At 49.9% G+C, this 20,529-nt stretch overlaps 8 protein-coding genes across 8 annotated transcripts; 5 read left to right on the top strand and 3 right to left on the bottom strand.

The window, feature by feature from the left end:
• Positions 1-69: 69 nt before the first annotated feature.
• Positions 70-686, top strand: BO83DRAFT_106147 (uncharacterized protein). Its single transcript, XM_025525893.1, has one exon. The coding sequence runs from the start codon at positions 253-255 to the stop codon at positions 589-591; it is 339 nt and encodes a 112-aa protein (XP_025384996.1). The 5' UTR covers positions 70-252; the 3' UTR covers positions 592-686.
• A 512-nt stretch (positions 687-1,198) lies between these two features.
• Positions 1,199-3,191, top strand: BO83DRAFT_429887 (sugar transporter-like protein; the record flags this gene model as incomplete). The annotated part of the gene is made up of 10 exons (XM_025535494.1): positions 1,199-1,232; positions 1,297-1,496; positions 1,552-1,850; positions 1,911-2,175; positions 2,226-2,241; positions 2,307-2,384; positions 2,446-2,562; positions 2,627-2,765; positions 2,849-2,978; positions 3,054-3,191. 10 exons carry the CDS (start codon positions 1,199-1,201, stop codon positions 3,189-3,191), a joined length of 1,416 nt encoding a protein of 471 aa, XP_025384995.1.
• Positions 3,192-4,022: 831 nt separating this feature from the next.
• BO83DRAFT_319606 (uncharacterized protein) lies at positions 4,023-5,126 on the bottom strand (the record flags this gene model as incomplete). The annotated part of the gene is made up of 1 exon (XM_025527782.1): positions 4,023-5,126. One exon carries the CDS (start codon positions 5,124-5,126, stop codon positions 4,023-4,025), a length of 1,104 nt encoding a protein of 367 aa, XP_025384994.1.
• Positions 5,127-6,908: 1,782 nt separating this feature from the next.
• On the bottom strand, positions 6,909-8,401 carry glfB (UDP-galactofuranose transporter; the record flags this gene model as incomplete). The annotated part of the gene is made up of 5 exons (XM_025533457.1): positions 6,909-7,277; positions 7,340-7,747; positions 7,799-8,016; positions 8,146-8,213; positions 8,271-8,401. The coding sequence occupies 5 exons, from the start codon at positions 8,399-8,401 to the stop codon at positions 6,909-6,911; spliced, it is 1,194 nt and encodes a 397-aa protein (XP_025384993.1).
• A 1,866-nt stretch (positions 8,402-10,267) lies between these two features.
• BO83DRAFT_105920 (uncharacterized protein) lies at positions 10,268-10,673 on the top strand. The gene has a single exon (XM_025525892.1). It carries the CDS (start codon positions 10,306-10,308, stop codon positions 10,531-10,533), a length of 228 nt encoding a protein of 75 aa, XP_025384992.1. The 5' UTR covers positions 10,268-10,305; the 3' UTR covers positions 10,534-10,673.
• A 1,675-nt stretch (positions 10,674-12,348) lies between these two features.
• On the top strand, positions 12,349-15,080 carry BO83DRAFT_366738 (protoporphyrinogen/coproporphyrinogen oxidase). The gene is made up of 6 exons (XM_025529726.1): positions 12,349-12,833; positions 12,937-13,006; positions 13,078-13,158; positions 13,240-13,590; positions 13,642-14,067; positions 14,127-15,080. Exons 1-6 carry the CDS (start codon positions 12,751-12,753, stop codon positions 14,712-14,714), a joined length of 1,599 nt encoding a protein of 532 aa, XP_025384991.1. The 5' UTR covers positions 12,349-12,750; the 3' UTR covers positions 14,715-15,080.
• A 1,427-nt stretch (positions 15,081-16,507) lies between these two features.
• On the top strand, positions 16,508-17,364 carry BO83DRAFT_380888 (uncharacterized protein). The gene is made up of 2 exons (XM_025531860.1): positions 16,508-17,210; positions 17,278-17,364. The coding sequence occupies exon 1, from the start codon at positions 16,760-16,762 to the stop codon at positions 16,958-16,960; it is 201 nt and encodes a 66-aa protein (XP_025384990.1). The 5' UTR covers positions 16,508-16,759; the 3' UTR covers positions 16,961-17,210; positions 17,278-17,364.
• On the bottom strand, positions 16,682-18,984 carry BO83DRAFT_451661 (uncharacterized protein; the record flags this gene model as incomplete). The annotated part of the gene is made up of 5 exons (XM_025536842.1): positions 16,682-17,269; positions 17,325-17,546; positions 17,613-17,741; positions 17,797-18,182; positions 18,246-18,984. The coding sequence occupies 5 exons, from the start codon at positions 18,982-18,984 to the stop codon at positions 17,105-17,107; spliced, it is 1,641 nt and encodes a 546-aa protein (XP_025384989.1). The 3' UTR covers positions 16,682-17,104.
• Positions 18,985-20,529: the final 1,545 nt, after the last annotated feature.

The raw sequence follows: 20,529 nt of genomic DNA, 5'->3' as shown, positions 1-20,529 counted from the left end.
CGCAAGGCATGTACATAGAGTCCGGCGCCAAGTCGGCGGGGAATTTGATACCCAGTCATTCCAGGCTTAAATGTTGAAAAGCAAGTGATGGGCATATGATCTAACTCGCTTGGTTCCTTCCTTGTTGCTTGTCTTGCCATTTTGAGGCCGATATCACGTGTAGCAGGCATCGAAACGAGACGAAACGCGTAGTCTGCAACTTCATCTCCCCACCTTATCCCAGGTTCATACACTCCACCAACTGCATCATCTATGCCATCAAACCTTGTATCTCTTCCCCTCTTTTCGGTCTCGAACATTAATACCCCATTGGTGGGTGTGTGGCAATTCACCACTTGGAGACAAAGCCTAGCAGAACCCTATTCTCAGGAGGCTCCATCGATACCATCGACTATGGCCCTGTTAGCAACCCAGAATGTCAGTAAATTTAGAACTATTAATAGGTTTTTGAGCTGCCTAGATTGTGACTTTCACGATCCCGGCAGAATTAAGGCAAGGGGCTCCCCCTTCTGGGAGTTTGATGGTGCGAGTTTGTGCATACAGTTCAACTGCCTGCTGTTGGAGGGGGTCATTTCGATATACGACAGCTGAAGCACATCGATCTACACTTGAACTCCTGTAAATGCTTCTATGTGCTGACGCTGCATATGAGTCATGGTGTGTGGTGGTGATATATCTATCCTGGAAATGATATTCGAAGTCTCCTAGCCTTGTGCCAGTCGGAAGTCGATCCTCCGCAGACCCTGAGGAATGTACAAGGTGGGCAGGTCGTATCGTTGAATGCTAGCAACCCGTCGTCTGACTCGCTGGTTCTTGTTGCAGGTCCGGTTCTCCATCCTATTGCGGCATTTACCGGTCCTTGGTATGGAGGATCCTGCGTCGATCTACAATGGGTTACTGGGGCTTCAGATATCCGATTGGGATACTACCTCATCATGAGGAGAACTATTCAGACTATTGCGCTTCCTGCGCACCAAATTTGTGTGCCACGGGTCCACAGAAGTCTTGACCCCCTTGGTTTTCGCGGTTAATGACGAAGATGGGTTCCCACTAAGTACATATATAAATATCGTACTTCCAGTATCATTTAGCTTGAGGTTCGATTTCAGTCGCTGACCTTCCTCGCTCTGTTCCCACGGTTGCGATTATGGTCAGAATCAATATGTACGGACGGGGGCTCAGCCTTCGGCTGGCCATCATGTTCACCTGCCAAGCAGCATTCGCCTTATTCGGTGAGATACCTGATGAACGCGCCTAGGGTGCAGTATATGTTGACCCTCAGTTTTGCATGAATAGGCTACAACCAGGCAGTATTCTCTGGGATTATCAACAACGCTGATTTTCTTTCCATCGTCCACCATCCCACTACGGCTGTAATGGGAATCATAGTGTCTATATACAATCTAGGCTGTCTCCTTGGCACAGCGGTGGCCTTCTTGACAAGTGACAATTTAGGTTTTCGAAAGTCCGTGTGGCTTGCGATGTGTATAATTATAGTATGTGTCTCCCCAGACTCAGTTTTCACATGCAGATGCTAATGGCGCTTTACAGATTGGGGCAACGGTCCAGACCAGCTCCTACTCCAAAGCGCAGTTGCTCGTGTCCCGGCTCTTCACTGGGATTGGAATTGGCATCATGACAACGACCGTGCCGGTGTACCAAGCGGAATTATGTGAAGCACGCAAACGAGGAATGTATGTCTGCACTCAACCTCTCGCTGTCGGTGTAGGTATTACCATCGCGTACTGGTACGACTATGGTATGAGCTATGTGGATGGACCTATCAATTGGAGGCTGCCCATCGCCAGTCAAGTGATCATCGCAATTCTCGTTATCATATTGATCTTAGGGTAAGTTAGACTGCCACGCGTTGTCCGAGCTGAGCATGTCATCTCACTTATGTTGGACAGACTTCCGGAGAATCCTCGGTGGTTGTGCCGTCAGCATAGGAGGCAGGAGGCCTTGCAGGTTTTGAGCGAATTTTATGATCTACCACTAGATCATCCAACAGTGACCCAGGAGGCTGAAAATATCTTCAGGGCCATAGATGATGGTCGTCCAGAGTATAAGTGGTCAGAGATCTTCAAGAAAGATGAGCTTCATACGGGTCGACGAATCTTGCTGGCGTATGGGCTACAGTTTACGAACCAGATGGGAGGGGCTCCCTTGATTGTCGTAAGTGAACCTCAAGCACACTGCATTTCAAAGCTCACTCCATGCTCCAGACCTATGTCACTACAGGTAAAACCTACGGTCATTCCTCCCTGTGATGTCCGATCAATGGCTGACGACATGCCTACTCCTAGTCCTTGAAGATAACGTGGGCCTCGACGCCAAGTTGAGTTTATTGCTCAGTGGAGTGATCCAATTGATGTTTGTCATAGGTGCTGAGGAATTCCGGCCCATCCCCACCGCAGCAACAGAGCGCTGATCGTGTTACCGTAGGTGCTTTTTATCCCATCTTTTACTCCGATCGATTGGGACGGCGGAGCCCAATGATGTGGGGATCATTTGGCCTCTTCGTATGCCTACTCATGATCTCCATTCTTCTGTCCTTCAAAGGTAAGCCCGGCGTATGGCTCGGAGTACAGAGTTAGGAAATTGATCTAACACCCGGCACCGGCAGGGACGAACCTGGAAAAGTCGACCGCTACGGCCTCCGTGGCTTTCTTCTTTCTGTATATGCTCATCTATGGGGCCACGATTAATTGCATACCATGGGTATACGGGCCAGAGCTACTGCCCCAACATGTCCGGACAAAAGGGTAGGCCAGGACTACTCACCCCATTCCAACCGGTGGCGGGCCACTTTGTCTGGAGTAGGGCTAACTCTCAGCACCGCAAATAGGCAAGCCATCGGAATTTCGGCTAACTGGCTCTGGAGCTTTTTTGTGAACATGATATCTCCGACACTGATCCGAGACCTGGCATGGAAAGGGTATCTCATCTTCGTCGCCTTTAACCTCGCCTTTATACCGGTAAGTTCGGGACATACATTCCGATCCCCCCCATAGCGCCACCAGCCTGCTGATGAATGTTTGCCAACGTCTCAGATCGTGTACTTCTACTATCCCGAAACAGCTAACTTGAGTCTCGAGGACATTGATTCCCTGTTCGGAGTGCAGAAGGCACAGCCTATTCGGGAGGATGACAAAGGGTTTACCTGGGTGGAAACCAGACCCGTGAGCTAAGTTGGGCCGGGAATGCAAACGAGACTGATAAGGACGGCAACTATGTCGTATATTAGTTCAATCCTTGTCTCTTATGAAACCAAGGATTCACATCAATAGGATGGGCCATGTAGTGGTTGATGGCGCGAGATGAAGGGCAGGAGAGGCTGGTGGGCAGTTTGGAGGTGGTGTTTCTGGGAGGAGATTCATGAACCCTATTATGGCTAAGTCTGTATCTGGCAAAAGCTGGCGATCTTGACCGCCACTTGCTACTTCCCCTCCAACATATTCACACCTCTCTCCCTACAGCTAAAACATAGAAAAGTATTATCTTGATGATTTTTTTCTTTCATTCATTGTTTCTTTCCAGATCTTGACGATATGTGAAAATGGCAAATATATATCAACAAACAGAGAACCAAAAGGAGAAAAATTGAAATGAAACCAAAAAAGCAGCAACAGATCCAACCCCATGTGACCTAACCGGCCACATGACCCTACCCATTCCCAGCCATCCCACCACCAACCCTTTGCGCCAGAGAAAGAATAAGATCAAATCCAAAGAAAGAAAAGGAAAGAAAAGTTCCACAAACATATGTCAAATCCGAATTTTAATTACGATGGCGAAGCGAAGATGACAGACACACCACCATCAGGAGAAGAGGAAAAGCGGAAATCAGAAATTTTGCTGCCGAACTGGTGGGGGTAAGAGCGGTTTCGGTCGAAGTTGAAAGTCGCTTCCGCTGTATGTCCGTCGAGTTCGTTGGTCGATCGGGTTTTTTTGTTCAAGGCGTGAGGTGTTATGCGTCGAGAGGTGCCTTTTCTGCTGCTGATAAGACTGCTGCCAATGGCTTACGCGTCGATCTCCATCCTCGTCCCCATTCCTACGCTGTTGTTCAACCCCATGCCGTTGCCGTGGTTCACGGGCTGGGCACAGAGAGTCTGGAGGAGTGGAAGACCTGAATCTACCTGGTTCGCGCCCAGCAGGTTCTGAGCTGCCATCGAGACCATGCCGTTATTGAGCGGCCTGTCTGCGGCATTCAGAATCTGTGTGCCTTCGAAAACGATGGGAGACGAGCGAAGGTTCATGAGGCAGGCTTCCCATGTGGAACCCACGAGCTGTCCTTGGGTGAGGTCATCGTTGAAAAGATAAAAGGCCGGTGTAGGGGAAACCCCCATTGGTGTCATTGGTCGTGCGGTGACAAGATAGGCATTCAGCGCCCGGTTCTTCAAGAGGATCTGTGAATCGGCCAGGTACGTCGCGAACTGCCGATCAATGTACTTCTTCCAGCCGCGCACGGCAGCCGCCATATCGGCGTCATCGGTCGCAATCCGCTGCCAGCTGATCCCGAGGAGACGCGTAGCGTCGTCGACAGTGGGTTCTTCGGAGCGGTTACCCGCGTTGAGGATTCGGCGATTGTCGTCTTGCTGGTCGGTGTTTATTTTGCGCTGAATGGAGGAGAGGGTGATATCGTCAAAATTGGAAGCAGCGGGATCTAGACGCTGAGCTTTACGGCTAGCAGATGGACTGCCGGAACGACGCGACGAGACCGGGGCAGCGGTGGTGACATTCTCGACAGTCTCTTCGTACCACGTGCCAGTCTGGCTTTCTGCTGAGATGGCCATCTTGGTGCGAGGGTTGAGGAGAACCATGCCTTCGCCATAGATGGGCTCTTCGACCTCTTGCTTTCTAGGTTGCGGAGCAGAAGCAGCCACGATGGACATGGGAGTGCTGCTTCCGTTCATGGCTTCTTCGAAGGAGTCTTCGTCACGCGACCTCTTGCGGGAGGGTCTGGATGGTTGGAAGGGGTTGTTGTTATTGGAGAAGAAGGACCGCGACTCTGTGTCGTGGGTGAACTTGGGCTGGCGAGGGAATTGAACAAAAGCGTGGTCCTGGGGAGGGGATAGGACCATCGCCGGGCCATCAGAGAGACCGTTCAGCAGCATTGGGCACATGGTGATGAATGCGAAGGCGTGGTCGAATGCAGCGACTACGAGATTGAAGCGAAAGGGAGCCTGTTCTGTCTGTCCAGTGAGCTAGAAATGAAGAACGAGAGCAACCTATGGATCTTGCGATCCAAGCTGTGTATATAAGCTATGGTGTGGCACCCAAAGGAGAGGACGAGAGGTGATGCGCTGAAGGGTGGAGAGAGGCAGGCAGGCAGGTGACAATGGAAGGGTACGAGATGGGAGATATGGAATATAAGGCTGAAGGGTATCAAGAGGTAAGGATATGAGCAAGATGAGATGGGAGGATTGACCCAAGATACAGTGAGAACGACGTGCAGGAGAGGGAGGAAGGGAAGAAAAGAAGAGAGAGAGAGAGATGGATGGAAGGAGGATAAACGGAGGAAGGAGAAGATGCGCAGCCGAAACGAAGAAGCGAACCACGGGATCACCGGCTAAGATGTGGAGGAGAAGAAGCGGAGGGAAGGAAAGCGAGAAGGGAGAAAAGTGTGGGAGGAAAGCGAGAAACCAAACGAAACACGCGAAAGAAGCAGAAAAGGAAGGGAGAAGAAGAAGAAGAAGCAGCAGAAGCTGACGGATGCGGACGAGAGAGCGAGAAGTCACTCAGTGTGATCGGAGCTTCTTTGGATGCGCCTTGCGATCCTCCATTCATCATTGCGGAGAGCAGGATTTGCCATTGGCCAGACCCGTGTATTTACCGTGCCATACGCTTGTGACGCCTGCCATTTCCGCGGGAGGTCTGAGAGTTTCGCAGGGATTGTGCACCCCTTGGCGTGGACTGCATACCATACCGTACAGTAACAGGTGACGGGATCCACCGGGCTCAGATCAACCCGCAAGGATGCGCTCATTATTGGTCGAGGGGGAATCGTCCCGGGCAACGATGGGGTGGGTTCCACTCGCTAAAACTCATTCTCATTGGCTCAATTGGCACGCCTCGTCCGCGCGGCCGCCCTCACTGGATGCAAGGCCATTGGCCGAACCACTCAGCTCAAGCCCGAGGCTTTCGATGCGCCGTGATTGGCTCAACCCTAAAGGCCCGCACTGACTGCTGACTGACCAGGGGGTTGCCAGCCAAGGAACTTTAGTAGTAAGTTAGCCAGAACTTGGCCCAGCTAGCCCCTACCATGTAGTGCCTCAGGCATCAATCTGAAGCTAACACTGAAACTTGACGAAATTCTATTCGGTTGATGAGAAGGTTCCCCTCGTAAAGTAGTCAAAAAGAAAAATCCTATAGTAACAGGAGAATGGGATGACGAGCAAAAAAGGTCGCGAAAATGATATCCGACACCTGAACTTCCTGCTAGTTTCACACGTCACAAATGGTCATGGAGCCAAATCGCGAGCAATACACCGACAAAAAATCCTTCTAATAAAATAAATGGTAAAAGGAAGAAGAAAAAACAGGGTCGCGAAACGAAGAATTGTGAAAGCCCCGTCGGATTCGAAATCCATGTCGTATCAACCGTGTCTTCTGGGCCCGGCTGCATTCCCCGCATGTGGCCGGCCCAGATGCACCCCGCATCCCAATTCGTAGAGAACTACCCCGGCAGATGAAATATTATCCTTTATAACAGTAGAGCACCATACGTATCCAAGTATGGCGGAAGAAAAGCGAACGTGACACGCGGGTAGAACTTTTGCCCCCCGGGACCTTCTCCAGTCCCCATTCCCCATCAACATAAGCTACCACTCCTGGCTCACCTCAGACGGCGCCTGAGTATTAAGGCAGGCGCATGGCTGAATCCACCTGGACTTCTAATCGGTCCTTTAAGCATTTCCAGCAGTAGCACCACCGAGCATACCCTTGACGCTGGCAACTTGCTCGGGGGCGTAGCTGGGGGCCATGGAGCCCATGAGCAGGAAGAAGATGAGGAGGATAGCACCGAACACAATGAACTTGCGCTGAGCGGGGTGGTTAACTCCATACTCAGCCCAAGCACGGTTGGCCTGGCCAGTGTACTCCTTGATCTTGTCACCGCCAAGCTTGTAGTAAACGAGACCAACGAGAGCAATCGAGTAACCGAAGAACTGGGTGAGGGTGACGGGGGTCTGCCAGATCATCATGGAAGCAGCGACCAGAAGGATATCCTTGAGAACACCGCACAAGGTCATGACGAGGGAGGAGGTCTTGCCAATCTGTGTGAATGCGTCAGTAAATTGATCCCCATGTAGCAACGCGGCGAAAAAGGGTTTCTTACCAGGAAGACAACGGAAACGTTGAGGAGGAAAGCAACAACGGCATTGGCCAGCAATGTCCAGACACCAACGTTGTAGATGTGGCCCATGGTAAGGTTGGGGACCTCAAGGAAGAGAGCAGTGACACCGTTCATGACAGCACAGACAGGAGCGAAGTAGTAGAGGGAGACAAGAGGGTCCATCTTGTACTCGGCAGAGCTGAGCAAGCGCTGAACCATGACCAGACGAGTGGCCTCGAAGACAATACCACCGAGCTGGAAAAGGAATCCAATGAAGACAAAGCGGATCTCACCGAAAGAGGCAATGATGACACCAAGCACGATAACGCTGACGTTCATCAGGACCTTGAGGTTGACAGGAGCCATGCCCATACCCCAAGTAGCGAAAAGAACAGCAACGGGGGTAGTAGCCTGAAGGGGAAGTCAGCAAGGGAAAGTCTTGCTCGACATGGAACGACTGACCTTGAGCATCTGGATGAAGGCAACACTCAGATACAAATAAGTCACATTACCGCAGATCAAACTCAGACTGAAGAAAAGACCGATCGGAACAATAGCACGAAGGTAGACACGGCCAGTCATCTTCACGGTCTTCCGTCCATCGAGCAGAGTGGTGGTGCGCGCCAGAAGCTGGGTCATGAAGGTCGCGAATGCCAAATGCCATGTTGTGAGGATGATAGCTAGATGTCGTTAGTTGGACTGCTGGACGATATCAAGATAAGTTACGAGCAACGTACGAAAACCTAGGTGCAGAGAGAACAATTAGCGATTTGGTCATCAGAATCGGAGCCACCGAGTGTAGAACTTACGGAACTGGGCATAATCAAGGATATGCTTGTTGAACAAGATAACACTGGAACTCAAAGTGATCCAGACCCTGATTTTATCTTAGTACTCTTTCCATTCGAGTCCTTCAATCTTGGGTGTAGCTTACCCGACATAGACAGCAGGGTGGAAGGCAGGCTTCGGGGGCTCTGCCTTATCAACAGCGGGATTGACGGTGGGCAGGGTAGGTTCCGGACGAGAGACCTCTCCGGAGGTTCTGGCTTTTTCGCCCTCAGACATTGTGAAGGTGCGAGTCTGGTCGGATAAGAAACGTTGAAATTCAAAAGGTCGCGGCCGTAAAAGGCTGCTTTGTCCGAACTTGGCGGAGGCCACGGGTAACGGTTGTCAAGAAAGGACGTAAAGAGAAAAAGGAATGGTTGGCAGAGAAAGGTGGATAAAAGTCGAGAAGCCTAAAAAGTCTGGAAACGAGTGAGACTAGAGTTGGACAAGAAAAGGATAGTAAGAGAGTGAATGAGAATAGAACGGATGTGAAGAAGAATGGTCGGGGTTGGAGGAGAGAAGAGGGAAGAGGAAGAGGAGAGGACGAAGGGGGCTGTTTGATTGATTTGGGGGGGGGTCCGTTGAGGTAATTTTCAACTCTCGGGTAAGCAAACAGGGTACCAAGAAGAGAGGTACTTACGGCTGGATTTCCTGTGGGATGGCAGCGGGAATGAAGAGACGGCTCGGGAAGCGCAAGTAAAATTATTTAGGGGGTGCCGAAGAGGAGAGAGTCAGGGAATTGTGAGGCAGGGAAGAGAAGAGACGGAGAGTGTAAGAGCGACGGAGAGAGAAAGACAAGAGAGAGGGCTGGGTCCGCATCAACACCGAGAGGGCAGATCGTGGCTCAGGACACGATATGTCGTTCGTTGGTCGTCTTTTTCACAATTTACAACTAGCCAGCAGTAGTGGTAGTACTGCGCTGACCGTCAACTTACATACTGGACTAGGAGTTAGTTTCCCTCTGGACCCGGACCTGAATCCCCAAACTTTAGCGGCTAGGATGCATTCTACTACATCTTCCTAACCTGTGGTGGGGGGTGGGAGGAATGAACCGGAACCAGAGTCAGTGTGATAATGCTAGCATTTAGTTTAGTTAGTTAATTGAAAGGTACGGTGGAAGTAGACTACTAGATAAGAACCAATTTTAACCTTGCCGATTTAATACTTGATGTCTCTCTGCATCCATCTATCTATCTGCCTTGCCTGGTCTCACATTGAGCACTTACATTAACAGTTGATAGTATTATACCCTTTGGACTGGTTTATTGTGCATATATTCCCAAGATTTGCTGGAGAATTATAATTAGATACCATTCGTATGCTACCCCATGGACGCCGAAGCAGGTGAAACACCACCAGTGGTTCTGACGGGCGGTTTCGAGTTCTAGGCTGGGAAGAACAAGCCCATCGCGGTGGAGGCCAAAAGTGGAGTGACGAGGGGCGAAAAATTAGCGGGCTGGAGACCCGGCAAATACACTGTATTGCAGCAAATCGTCCTCGCAATAGCCACATTTTGAATTCAGTACCGTAATGGCTTGGTTATTACGGAATTATTCTCCCCAACTACCGCTGCTTGCACAACCAAGCCCCCGAGTACGGAAATGGTATGAACAACTTGTAACAAAACATTATGCCAGTTCCAGACCTCTTTCGGTTCGTCCAAAAGATTCAGTCCATCTACATTCTGCAAACGTCGTCAACTATCTACTATCGACTTCTATTTTATACTTCCTGTCCGTTCTCATCATCATTGACTTGCGAGTCTTCTGCATCATGCTGCCGGTGTTTGCCCAACCCTCACCGCGATTCTCAATGCGTATTCGATATATTGTTGTCTAATTGCAATCTGCGAGTGGATGGACGACCTTGAAACCATCTCTCGGTACGGCCGTGGGGCGAGGCAAATGCTCATCACTCTGGTGGCGAGTTCTGCTGTCCTGGCGAGCGCTGGTGGTTGGTGTCAATCTCCATGTCTCCACCATTGGGGGGGCCCAGTTAGTAGTCGCTGGTTGTTGCCCCTTTTCCGCTCGCTCTGGCTAGAGATAGGTTGTTCGGGTTATTACCTTACCATTATGGAGCCCACCCCCCCCCCCCCCCCCCCCCCCAGCGACTTTCCTTGGTAGGAAACGCCATCTACTCTCTTTATGACCCTTTGCCTATTTTTTATCTTCTCGTCTTCACCCCCTAATTTGATACTTCTGGTTCGACAAATGGGCAATTACTATCTGCTGATTGAGAACTCCTCTAGACTACTTCTGGATCAAATCCCGATTGTGTCCGATAAGAACTTAGAAGGGGGGAGGGGGAAACCAAAAGAAATGTTAATGGAGGGGAGGGACACATCAACACCGACTTGCGACAATCACTGTTGATCAAAATTAACGCCGGCTGGTTTGGTGCAGGATGCATTACGCAAGCAGCCCGCTAGGCCAAGCACTGTCTTACCCGCGTTCAGCGGCCACTTGCTCATAGCGCCGCCGCAAAGGTCCCTTGCGGGTGGGGAATGCGGCGATCTGAAGGCTGAGGGGCCTGACGCCATCACCATGGTTCAATGGCGTTTAGAGCAAATGGTACGACGGAGCCGTCCTTAGGTTGCCCGTTCCCTCAGGGACTCTTTCCCAGACCCACGAGGGTCCGGATAGTTCTGTTGTATGGAGTCCCGTGCCGACGTGTACCATCCTTCGGGTTCTGGTCGACAATATGGATTGTTCGTGTTCTCGGTCTGGCCATGGTTACTGTATGGTTCAATCAATAGCACACAGATGTCCATGCAAAGTTCTGACCAGGATTCGCTGCTTGCGCGTCCGTCAGAAATAAGGGCATTGACAGGAGGGCCAAATTACGAAAGCCTCAGGGGGCGAAAATTGAAGCTTTTGTTAGTGTGTATTTGGTCCCTTAGTCCCTGAGTGGGTGACAACTCCATCTGCTTGCATCTCAAATCCCAGACAGGTTAAGCTGATAACCGTTGTGTGCGCTTCTGGAAAAAGATCCTCTCTGTCTTTCCATTTCAAGAAGGACAACAAGTGGAGCCGTTCGACTGTTGCCCGGCTCATGTGTTCCCTACTTATCTACCCTGAAATTGACAGACCGTCAAATAGGGGACGATCCATGCTGCCGATGCTCGCCATCGGCGTCCTCCTGGACCAGTTAGGTCAGGTCCGCGCCGTTGCGGAGTACTAGATACGCAGTAGGTAGTACCTTGCGCAGGATGCAATCGACTGCCACTGGTCGTAGGGAGTGCCTGGTTGGCCGCTCAGAAGGGATGTGCGTACACAATGGATACACAGCTCATTTCTTATGACTTGCCTGCAGCTTTTGATGAAGGTGATCGGGCTATCAGTTGCACGGGATTGTTATACATACTGCCCACGGTTTTCCGTTAGTGGTATATGTCTTTCCCGTGAGCTTGGACCTAGCCCCCTCTTCTGAGTGTGAAGTTTCGTATATTTCCGAGGGTCCAGAAGATGAGATACCAGACGGCAGCAGTGATCTATTGAACGGAATTCATGATGCTCTCGTGGGGTACACAAGATCCATCGCTGAACTGCATTACCGTTCTTGGTAAACGGCAACCGTCGCTCCGCCAGCGGATGGAGCTTTACGGAGAAAAGCAGATGCTAGGACTCCGTAGGCCGTAGAAGCTAGAGACCCTTAAAACCAAGAATGAGCAACGCGCATGCATTCCACTAGACGATAGCCCCTGGCAGGCCGGTGCCTGCCGAGAAAACTCCATGGATCCCGTATCACAGTGCTTGCAGGTGGATGAGCTTTGACGCCGGACTTGGGGGAGCTGGTGACGATGCTGCATTCAGATATAACGATAAGCAGTGCGACAACAAGGGCCAATCGTACGATCGGAATCAGCGGAATATTCATTATTGCGGTAGTAGGCGTCTGGCTGGACGCAGTCGGATACTATTCTTGAACATTTTGATGCGTTCATGGGGCTAGAAATGGCTGTTTGCCTGCTGGGCTACGGAACGATTGCCTAGCTATGATCCAACGAAAAAGCAGCAAAAGCGCAGATGGCGCAAGGAAAGGTGTATCAATGGTCGGCAACCCGGAATATTTTTTTGGTTTATTTTATTTTCAATGATATTTTTATCTTCGTGTACTTTTTTTTTCACTTCTTTTAAAATTACCCAGAACGAATGAATGGTGATTGCATGAATCGATCAGCCCCGACCCATGCGTCCTCCAGACCTTTAAGATGAGGGATGATTTGGATTGATTGGGGTTGGAAATTAGCTTTGTCCCCTTTGCCCCTTTTCCAAGGCTCCGCGACTGGGGCTTCGGCGACACGTATTGCTATTAATTATTAGTCGACTTTTTTTGGGGAAATCCGATAATCCGATTGCTTGATCTATTAGGGCCTAAACTTGAAACCGATTCCAAGCGCCCCCCACCGCTTGCTTGTCACGTTTCGCTTTCCCGACCGACCGCAGGACGGATACACCTATACCTTCCCGCCCATTTCCCTCCCCTTCTTGCTCCCTCCATCACCAACCTCTCTTCTCTCTCTCTTCCTCCCCTCTCATCTCTCTCCTTATAACTCTGCTGTCCCTGCAGCTTCCCAAGGCTCGTTTTCTATGCTCAGCCTCGCCCGCAGGACTTTGAACCGTGTCCCCAGCTTTCAGGATATTCTACAAGGCAGGATGACCCACCCCGATATGTAAGGAGACCTTTCCCCCTCCCTCCAACGGCAAGCTTGCCTTCACTACAACAAGAAGCTCATTGAAACAATTGCTGACCGTTGTCTTTGTGCTTGAATTCAGCTCCGTCGACGTTCTCGTCATTGGTGCCGGCCCTACTGGTCTCGGTGCCGCGAAGCGTCTTAACCAGATTGTACGCATTGCGCGCCCCCTATCGTATACCTTCACTCGAACAAAGGCTAATTGGACAATTCGCGGGTGTAGGATGGCCCCTCTTGGTTGATCGTTGACAGCAACGAGACCCCTGGTGGTCTTGCTTCCACCGATGTGACCCCCGAAGGCTTCGTATGTTGATTCCCTCTTGCCCCTCAATGGGCAGGCATCGCACTGGTCAAGCAAACAGCGACTGACTCGTGACAATCACAGCTCTTCGATGTTGGTGGTCACGTCATCTTCTCCCACTACAAGTACTTCGACGACTGCATCAACGAGGCTCTCCCCAAGGATGACGACTGGTACACCCACCAGCGTATCTCCTACGTCCGCTGCCAGGGCCAATGGGTTCCCTACCCCTTCCAGAACAACATCTCCATGCTTCCCAAGCATGAGCAGGTCCGCTGTATCGATGGCCTGATCGACGCTGCCCTCGAGGCTCGTGTCGCCAACACCAAGCCCCAGAACTTCGATGAGTGGATTGTTCGCCAGATGGGTGTCGGTATCGCCGACCTCTTCATGAGACCCTACAACTTCAAGGTTTGGGCTGTGCCTACAACCAAGGTAAGATACGATGGACCACATGGCAAGTAACGGTGTGCTGATTCTCATTAGATGCAATGTGCCTGGTTGGGTGAGCGTGTCGCTGCCCCTAACGTCAAGGCCGTGACGACCAACGTTATCCTTAACAAGACCGCTGGTAACTGGGGTCCTAACGCTACTTTCCGTTTCCCCGCCCGTGGAGGTACCGGTGGTATCTGGATCGCTGTCGCCGACACTATCCCCAAGGAGAAGACTCGCTTCGGTGAGAAGGGCAAGGTTGTCAAGGTCAATGCCAACAACAAGACTGTCACCCTGGGTGATGGCACCACTGTCGGCTACAAGAAGCTCGTCTCCACCATGGCTGTCGACTTCCTCGCTGAGCAGATCGGCGACCAGGAGCTCGTTGGCCTCACCAAGCAGCTCTTCTACTCCTCCACCCACGTCATTGGTGTCGGTATCCGTGGTACCCGCCCCGAGAGAATCGGTGACAAGTGCTGGGTAAGTTGACCTTTGATGTAAACCATGAATGACTTCAAAACTAACATGATCGTTACTAGCTCTACTTCCCCGAGGACAACTGCCCCTTCTACCGTGCCACCATCTTCTCCAACTACTCTCCCCACAACCAGCCCGAGGGCTCCAAGAAGCTTCCCACTCTGCAGCTTGCGGATGGCTCCAAGCCCCAGAGCACTGAGGCTCAGGAGGGTCCTTACTGGTCCATCATGTTGGAGGTTTCCGAGTCTTCGATGAAGCCTGTCAACTACGAGACTCTCCTGGCTGATTGCATTCAGGGTCTCGTCAACACCGAGATGCTGAAGCCCACCGATGAGATTGTCTCCACCTACCACCGCCGCTTCGACCACGGCTACCCCACCCCCTCCCTGGAGCGTGAGGGTGCTCTTACCCAGATCCTGCCCAGACTCCAGGAGAAGGACATCTGGACCCGTGGTCGCTTCGGTAGCTGGCGCTACGAGGTCGGTAACCAGGACCACTCTTTCATGCTCGGTGTTGAGGCTGTTGACAACATTGTCAACGGCGCTGTCGAGCTGACCCTTAACTACCCTGATTTCGTCAACGGTAGACAGAACACCGAGCGTCGGCTGGTTGACGGCGCCCAGGTTTTCGCCAAGAGCCAGGCGCAGTAAAGGGTTGAAATGTTAATAGAATTACACGGGTTTTAATTTTTTTCTTGAATGATTCCAGGGGGCAAAAGATTTGTTTAGAGATCTGATTACGATCAACGGGAGCCATATTTCGTCATTTTTTTTTTTTTCACTTCTTGTCCTATCTATTTAACTTATTTTACCAATTTTCTTTTTGCTCTTTGGCTCATTGAAAGCGATGTATGGGAGATGTTCTTGGCATTTTTGTGATGCGTATCATCATCCACTTTTCCAGCCGTCTTTTGCTCCATCTACTAGACATGAATAGAAGTTGCTTATCAAACGTGTGTCTTTTTGTTGGGAAGTTAATTTGCTGATTTACGTATGCCGGTTACATGTCTCGCCGCGACCCCGTGGAGATCAAATCCAGCTTCATGACAGATGACACTTGTATCACCCACCGAAGTGAGGCAGTGTGTGCAGCACATCAGCCCATGCAGGGCGTTTCTATTTTCGCTCACTTCTGTCCCGATCAAGTATAATAATGTGATATATATAGAAGCATCGCAACAACTGAGTATGGAGTATGGAGAACGGAGTAGTACTATGGAATACATCAAACCCACACATATGGAGTCTTCTACTACAACTCCGTACTTATGTACACCAATCACCAAGAGAATAACTAATACTACTGCAGTGGTCCAATCGGTACTCCGTGTAAGACATACGTAGTGAAAAATGGGATCTACCGTTAGCTATTAATCAATATCTAACTTACTATCTATCTATCCTACCGTGTGATACTCCATATTTTCCTCACTACTGAACCCACATCCCCCCTCCCATCCACAACCCACCCACCCGCCGTCTCATAAGGCTGAGTGAGCTCGAGCTCGGAGGGTGTGGATGAAGAAGAGCACTGACTAACTATGTCGGAAATTTTCTTTACTCATTGTTTTACTACTGTATATCTAGGTACGCTACTTACTGCTAGTAATCACGCAAGTATCCCATAAGTAGTTGAGCATGTGCTCATTGATCAGTACTGGCGGTGATACCATTGTCATCAGTACTAGTAGTATCACAATATTTATATATGATCATGATGCTGCAGGTATACTTAGTACATACATACATACATTCACATATACATATGCCCCCAACCCGGGACCATCATGTGAATACTACTACTACTACTACTACTAGAGACTAACACGCATAAATAAGAGATAGTTATATACCTTGATAATTTCAAACACCACCTACTGTACCTACCTACTAAGTCACTACATCCAGTTGCTACTACTAGTCTTCCCCCGGAACATCCATTACCCGCCACCACCACTTCTCACCCATGCCAAGAAGTGGGAACCCAGCCCACCCACCCCAAACACCTAAAGCGGTATAGCGCACTGGGGCAGGACGCGTAAGTGGAACTAAACCCAAGAAAGGAAAAATACGATAATTAGGAGAGTCGTGCAGAAAAATATGTACCCACTATTTATCCAGCATCCACAGGCAGAGGAAAATTAATTCCCAATGTAAAAATAGATTTTAATTATTAGTAGTAGTCTAGCCTAGGTAGGACAGGTGGTCAGAACTATCTTACTCGATTATTTTTGCCCCTCATGGATGGGCGATGACGATTGAATGGAATATGATGGCGATGAGGGTGGTCTGTTTCATGGATAGTATTGGTACTTTGGTTTTTTAGTTGAATTAGGACGATGCTGGTATTGAGATGATACTGGGTAATAATGGTGAGGTCTGGGTGTGTTTTTTGCAGTAATGATAGTATCATTGAGGAAGATATACATGGTTACATAACACAAGTTCGCAGCTTTGGATTCCATCCGCTTCAGCCTTATTGTCGGTCGATTTTGCTTTCTTATCCGAGCTCCACAGTCTACACCGTCATTCTTCTACACTACACCATCATTACTGAATTTTCTGCAGCTTGCGTGTCGACTGGGCTCATTGGGATGGATGACGAATAGCCTCACGAGATCTCACCCTTCATTGGGTCCGGACACCAACTCCGCCCCCATGCTTTACGTCCCATCCACGCAACAGATTGAGGCAAAATGGCTGAGCCCTGCATGGCGTATGAGAATCTTGAATACACCTCCGACCATATGACACCTCATAGGGATGGAATATCAAGCAAGTCGATTCTAGCATTAGAAGCTCACTTTTCCCCGGTACGGGCCAAATTCTCCGGTGCAGCAAGGAAGCCGACGTATCATCACTCAATCAATCCCGTCCCCTCACAGCAGTTCCCATGACTCTCTTTGTCTGTCCTTGACTAGGCGTGATATCAACTGTTGTCGGTGCTTTTTGTTTTTCAGCTGTCTCCCCACCGCGGATGACTTGCTTCTATCCACCCTGCTGTCATCCCAACCGTTCCCTCTCCACACAACACGCCATCATCAACAGTTACCCTGCGAGCTTAATTGCTGGGTTAAACCTAGAATTGTTGGGCCATAGTCCTTGACATCAACTTCAACTTTCTCATTTAACTCATCCGTCATGAAGGTGACGTAGCTATCGAACTCCATGGCCTCCTTCAGGTACGGGTTGACCGACGCTCGGGTCTGTCTAGGTGTTAGCGATGGCCAGCGCAACAGGGCTACGTGAGTGCATACGTACATCCATGCATGGTTCGGAGCCGTGGTCATGTGGAGCTGCCATGCTTCCTCTACCACCGGGTACCGGTGGATTTGCCGATGCCATAGAAGCAATTAAATTGATTCTATTGGTGTTCTGACTCTTCTGAAAACGCATATTTCGAAGTAGCCCTGAAATGGCAGGCGCCTCCCGCACCATGTGTTCTTGCGGAGGATTGTGTTCATGGCCATGGTTTTGGACTCCCTGAGGATGACGGAAGAGCATCAGACCTTCAACTGTCTATCTAACCCTCGAAAGATCGGCACCTACCTCTGCTGGAGCAGCTAGCGAGGATTTCACAGCCTGATGTGTTACCGTTCCCCCATGGTCTTGCTCAGGTAATAATGACACCTGCTCAGTCTCAGTCTGCGTACCATGCGAGACTATATTCCTAGGAGCCTTGCTCTCTGTTAGCTGAGTCTATCTTATCCACTCTCAGGTATGCTGGGCCTACTCTTCGAATGGGGTTGGACCGATGTGCCCCAGTGGACCTTGGCCTCGCACTATTCTGCACTCTAGTGGGAAGTGCTACTGGAGCTTTTGTAAACTCTGCACCCGATCTTTCACCAGGGCCATTGTGATGGACGGCAGCAGACCCCGGCAACGAGAGGCTGGCCCGCTGGCCGCGTGTCTTCCTGGTCGAAATATCTGCAACGGGCATCTTGATCACCTCCAGCGCCGCCTTTGGTCTGGAAGAGGGCCGTGCAAGAAAGTCAACTAATTGTGTTTGTTGCGCAGCTAGATTAACACATGTGGATCCTGAGCGGATCTCGAGATCAAGGCTCGGACGGAGATCCGAATCTTGCACTTTAAATCTCGACCACGTCTGTCTCAGGTTCTCTGAAAAATAGCCAAGTTAACGCTTGGTAGCTGTGAGGCCCGAGAATGGTATTTGAAGCTCACCTACTTCATTCGAGGTGTCTTTGAAATTCAGCGAGCCACCCGCCAACCGAGTGCTGCAGGAAAGAGTTTCTCGATTCAGTTCCCTGGTACCAAGGAGAAGCGGGTGAGAAATTGAGTGACGATGTGGTACAATCGAGCACCTTCCACCATTCTTCGAGAAAACACTAGCGGGGATATTGATCGATGGTACGGTTGCTATAGTGGGAGGTTGGCAGGTCAGTGAATGAGGATGCAGCCTTTCAAGGCCCCGCTTTCCCGGTGATTGACCGGAGAGTTGACTGCTGTCAATAGTCTTCAATGAGAGCTGATGCGTAGTCTCTGTCACATGGTGCTCTTCACCTGTTCGAGAGGACTTTCCGGACAGGGGCCCACAGAGTCCTGATGAGCAGGTGCTTATGGTCCGCGTCTCATCTTGCGCCACCACAGACAATGAGTCATCTGGTTCACTGAACAAGGAGGATAATCTTGATAGGCCAACTTCACAGTCTTGATTCGACTGCCAGGAACCTTGACTAGGAGATTCGGGGCCCGAGCTGCAGACGGAACCGCCCGGAGAGAGGTTGTAGGGCGAAAAGAAATCCGAACCCAAGAAGGCTACACTATCATCACTATAGCTGTCACGGTCGAGTTCTTGCCGATGCCACTCGGCCATGCGAGAATGGCGAATAAGCAGGCCTTCCAGATGGTAGCGAAGATCCTCATCGCCCAGAGCAATGCGTGTAGGCTTGTATCGAATCATGGTAGTGATGTAAGATATTTTAGGGCGATGGCAGATGAGAGATGGACACAGAAAAATAACTGCGGTTAGAGCGACAGGAACAACTATGTGCCTCTGTAAGTTTATTTATCTTTCTCTTTTATAAAGTGTGCAGAGGTGGGCAGAAAGTGTGCAGCTATTCGTGATGGGGACGGGGGAATCATCTGGCTAGACTACGAGGTTACAAGACGCATTCAGGAAAGAGCATCCGGATGGCAAGTGCGATGGAGAGATACGACTTCTATCAAGCCAGCTGAAATGGTTTTTCTATATATATTATCGTAGGTGAGTCGTGTTTCCAGAGTGATGGTAGAATGGACTAGCATCAGTAGGTGGTGGTGGTGGTGGTGGTGGTGGAGAGTGATATTATTAATAGTTGAATCTGTTCTATAATAGGCACCAAGATGGGGACTGAGAAAGAGACGGTGTAGTAGTATAGAAGATGGAGCAGGAGATGGTAGCGAACCACGGTACTGTCTCTTCGGTCTCGAACGGATCAGTGGATAGCAACATCAAAGAGGCTGAGCAGAGTTACGATCTCGCAAGTGAAACAGAAGGATATAAATACTCCAGGTAGATATTGTAGAAGATAAAGTATTGATGCACTTACTTAGTCGGAATGTGAGTAAGAGAAACATATGGGAAAATGGGGCTCACAGGGCCTATGAGATCTACATATCCAGGGCATCCGATTGAGCTGTGCAGACTGCAGAGAAATGAGAGAGGATCCATCGGCCAGGCTGCATTATTCAAAATGCCCATTGGGATGTTGATTATTACTTTTTTTTTTTTTTTTTTTTTTTCGTATGACACGATTCTTATTTTTGTAAAGTAAGAGAGAGACAAGGCCATGGCAGGTTTAAAAATAAGATACAGGAGTAGAACAAGATGATGATGATGATGATTGTTGTTTAAATGTAGGCAGAAATTCTCCCTCTTCGAACTACTCTTTCCTTCCCGTATGTAACTCTCTACTACTACTACCACCACCACTTGACTATTACTATTACTACCAAGTAAACTACTACTGCTACTACTACTGCTACTTACTACTACATCGATCCCCTTTATCCCCTTTCCCCCATCAATCGTATTATTCTTCTCCCATTTTCGACTCTCTCTCTCTCTCTCTCTCCCTTTCTCCTTCTACCCCCCTGCTATTTTTCCTATTATTTCAGTTCACAACTGTCAGTTCTATTTACATCCTCCTAAGTGTCCCATAATTCATTGTGTTTGGGGGTCCAGCCAGAGTTGTTTCACATCCCCAATGCATCATCCGCTACTCCTCCGACCGCCGCCATAGTCCCCCCGTCCGGCTCTCCCCCTCTCCAACCAACCAACCAACCAACTAACTCTCTCTCTCTCTCTCTCTCTCTCTTCCTCGCTCTCTCTCTCGACTCCATCCCATCCCATCCCATCGGGGAAGCTCCTTTTCCTTCCCAGCTTCCCCTCTCCTCTTCTTTTTCTTCCTTCCCCCGCTCGTTTCTTTTTTTACGTTCGTTCGTTCGTTCTTCCTTTTCTCTCTCC

Source organism: Aspergillus eucalypticola (assembly GCF_003184535.1).
Source record: "Aspergillus eucalypticola CBS 122712 chromosome Unknown BO83scaffold_24, whole genome shotgun sequence".
Taxonomy (NCBI): domain Eukaryota; kingdom Fungi; phylum Ascomycota; class Eurotiomycetes; order Eurotiales; family Aspergillaceae; genus Aspergillus; species Aspergillus eucalypticola.
The sequence above is the reverse complement of the archived record's forward strand: the minus strand, read 5'-3'. Positions and strand labels throughout refer to the sequence as shown.

What these genes read in the sequence shown, in the direction of transcription:
- BO83DRAFT_106147 (XM_025525893.1), top strand. Translation starts at nt 253, where the DNA reads ATGCCATCAAACCTTGTATCTCTTCCCCTCTTTTCGGTCTCGAACATT.
- BO83DRAFT_105920 (XM_025525892.1), top strand. Translation starts at nt 10,306, where the DNA reads ATGACCCTTTGCCTATTTTTTATCTTCTCGTCTTCACCCCCTAATTTG.
- BO83DRAFT_380888 (XM_025531860.1), top strand. Translation starts at nt 16,760, where the DNA reads ATGGCTGAGCCCTGCATGGCGTATGAGAATCTTGAATACACCTCCGAC.
- BO83DRAFT_366738 (XM_025529726.1), top strand. Translation starts at nt 12,751, where the DNA reads ATGCTCAGCCTCGCCCGCAGGACTTTGAACCGTGTCCCCAGCTTTCAG. An exon ending in CGAAGCGTCTTAACCAGATT is followed by an intron (nt 13,007 to 13,077) that starts GTACGCATTGCG and finishes TCGCGGGTGTAG; the next exon opens with GATGGCCCCTCTTGGTTGAT. An exon ending in GGGCTGTGCCTACAACCAAG is followed by an intron (nt 13,591 to 13,641) that starts GTAAGATACGAT and finishes GATTCTCATTAG; the next exon opens with ATGCAATGTGCCTGGTTGGG.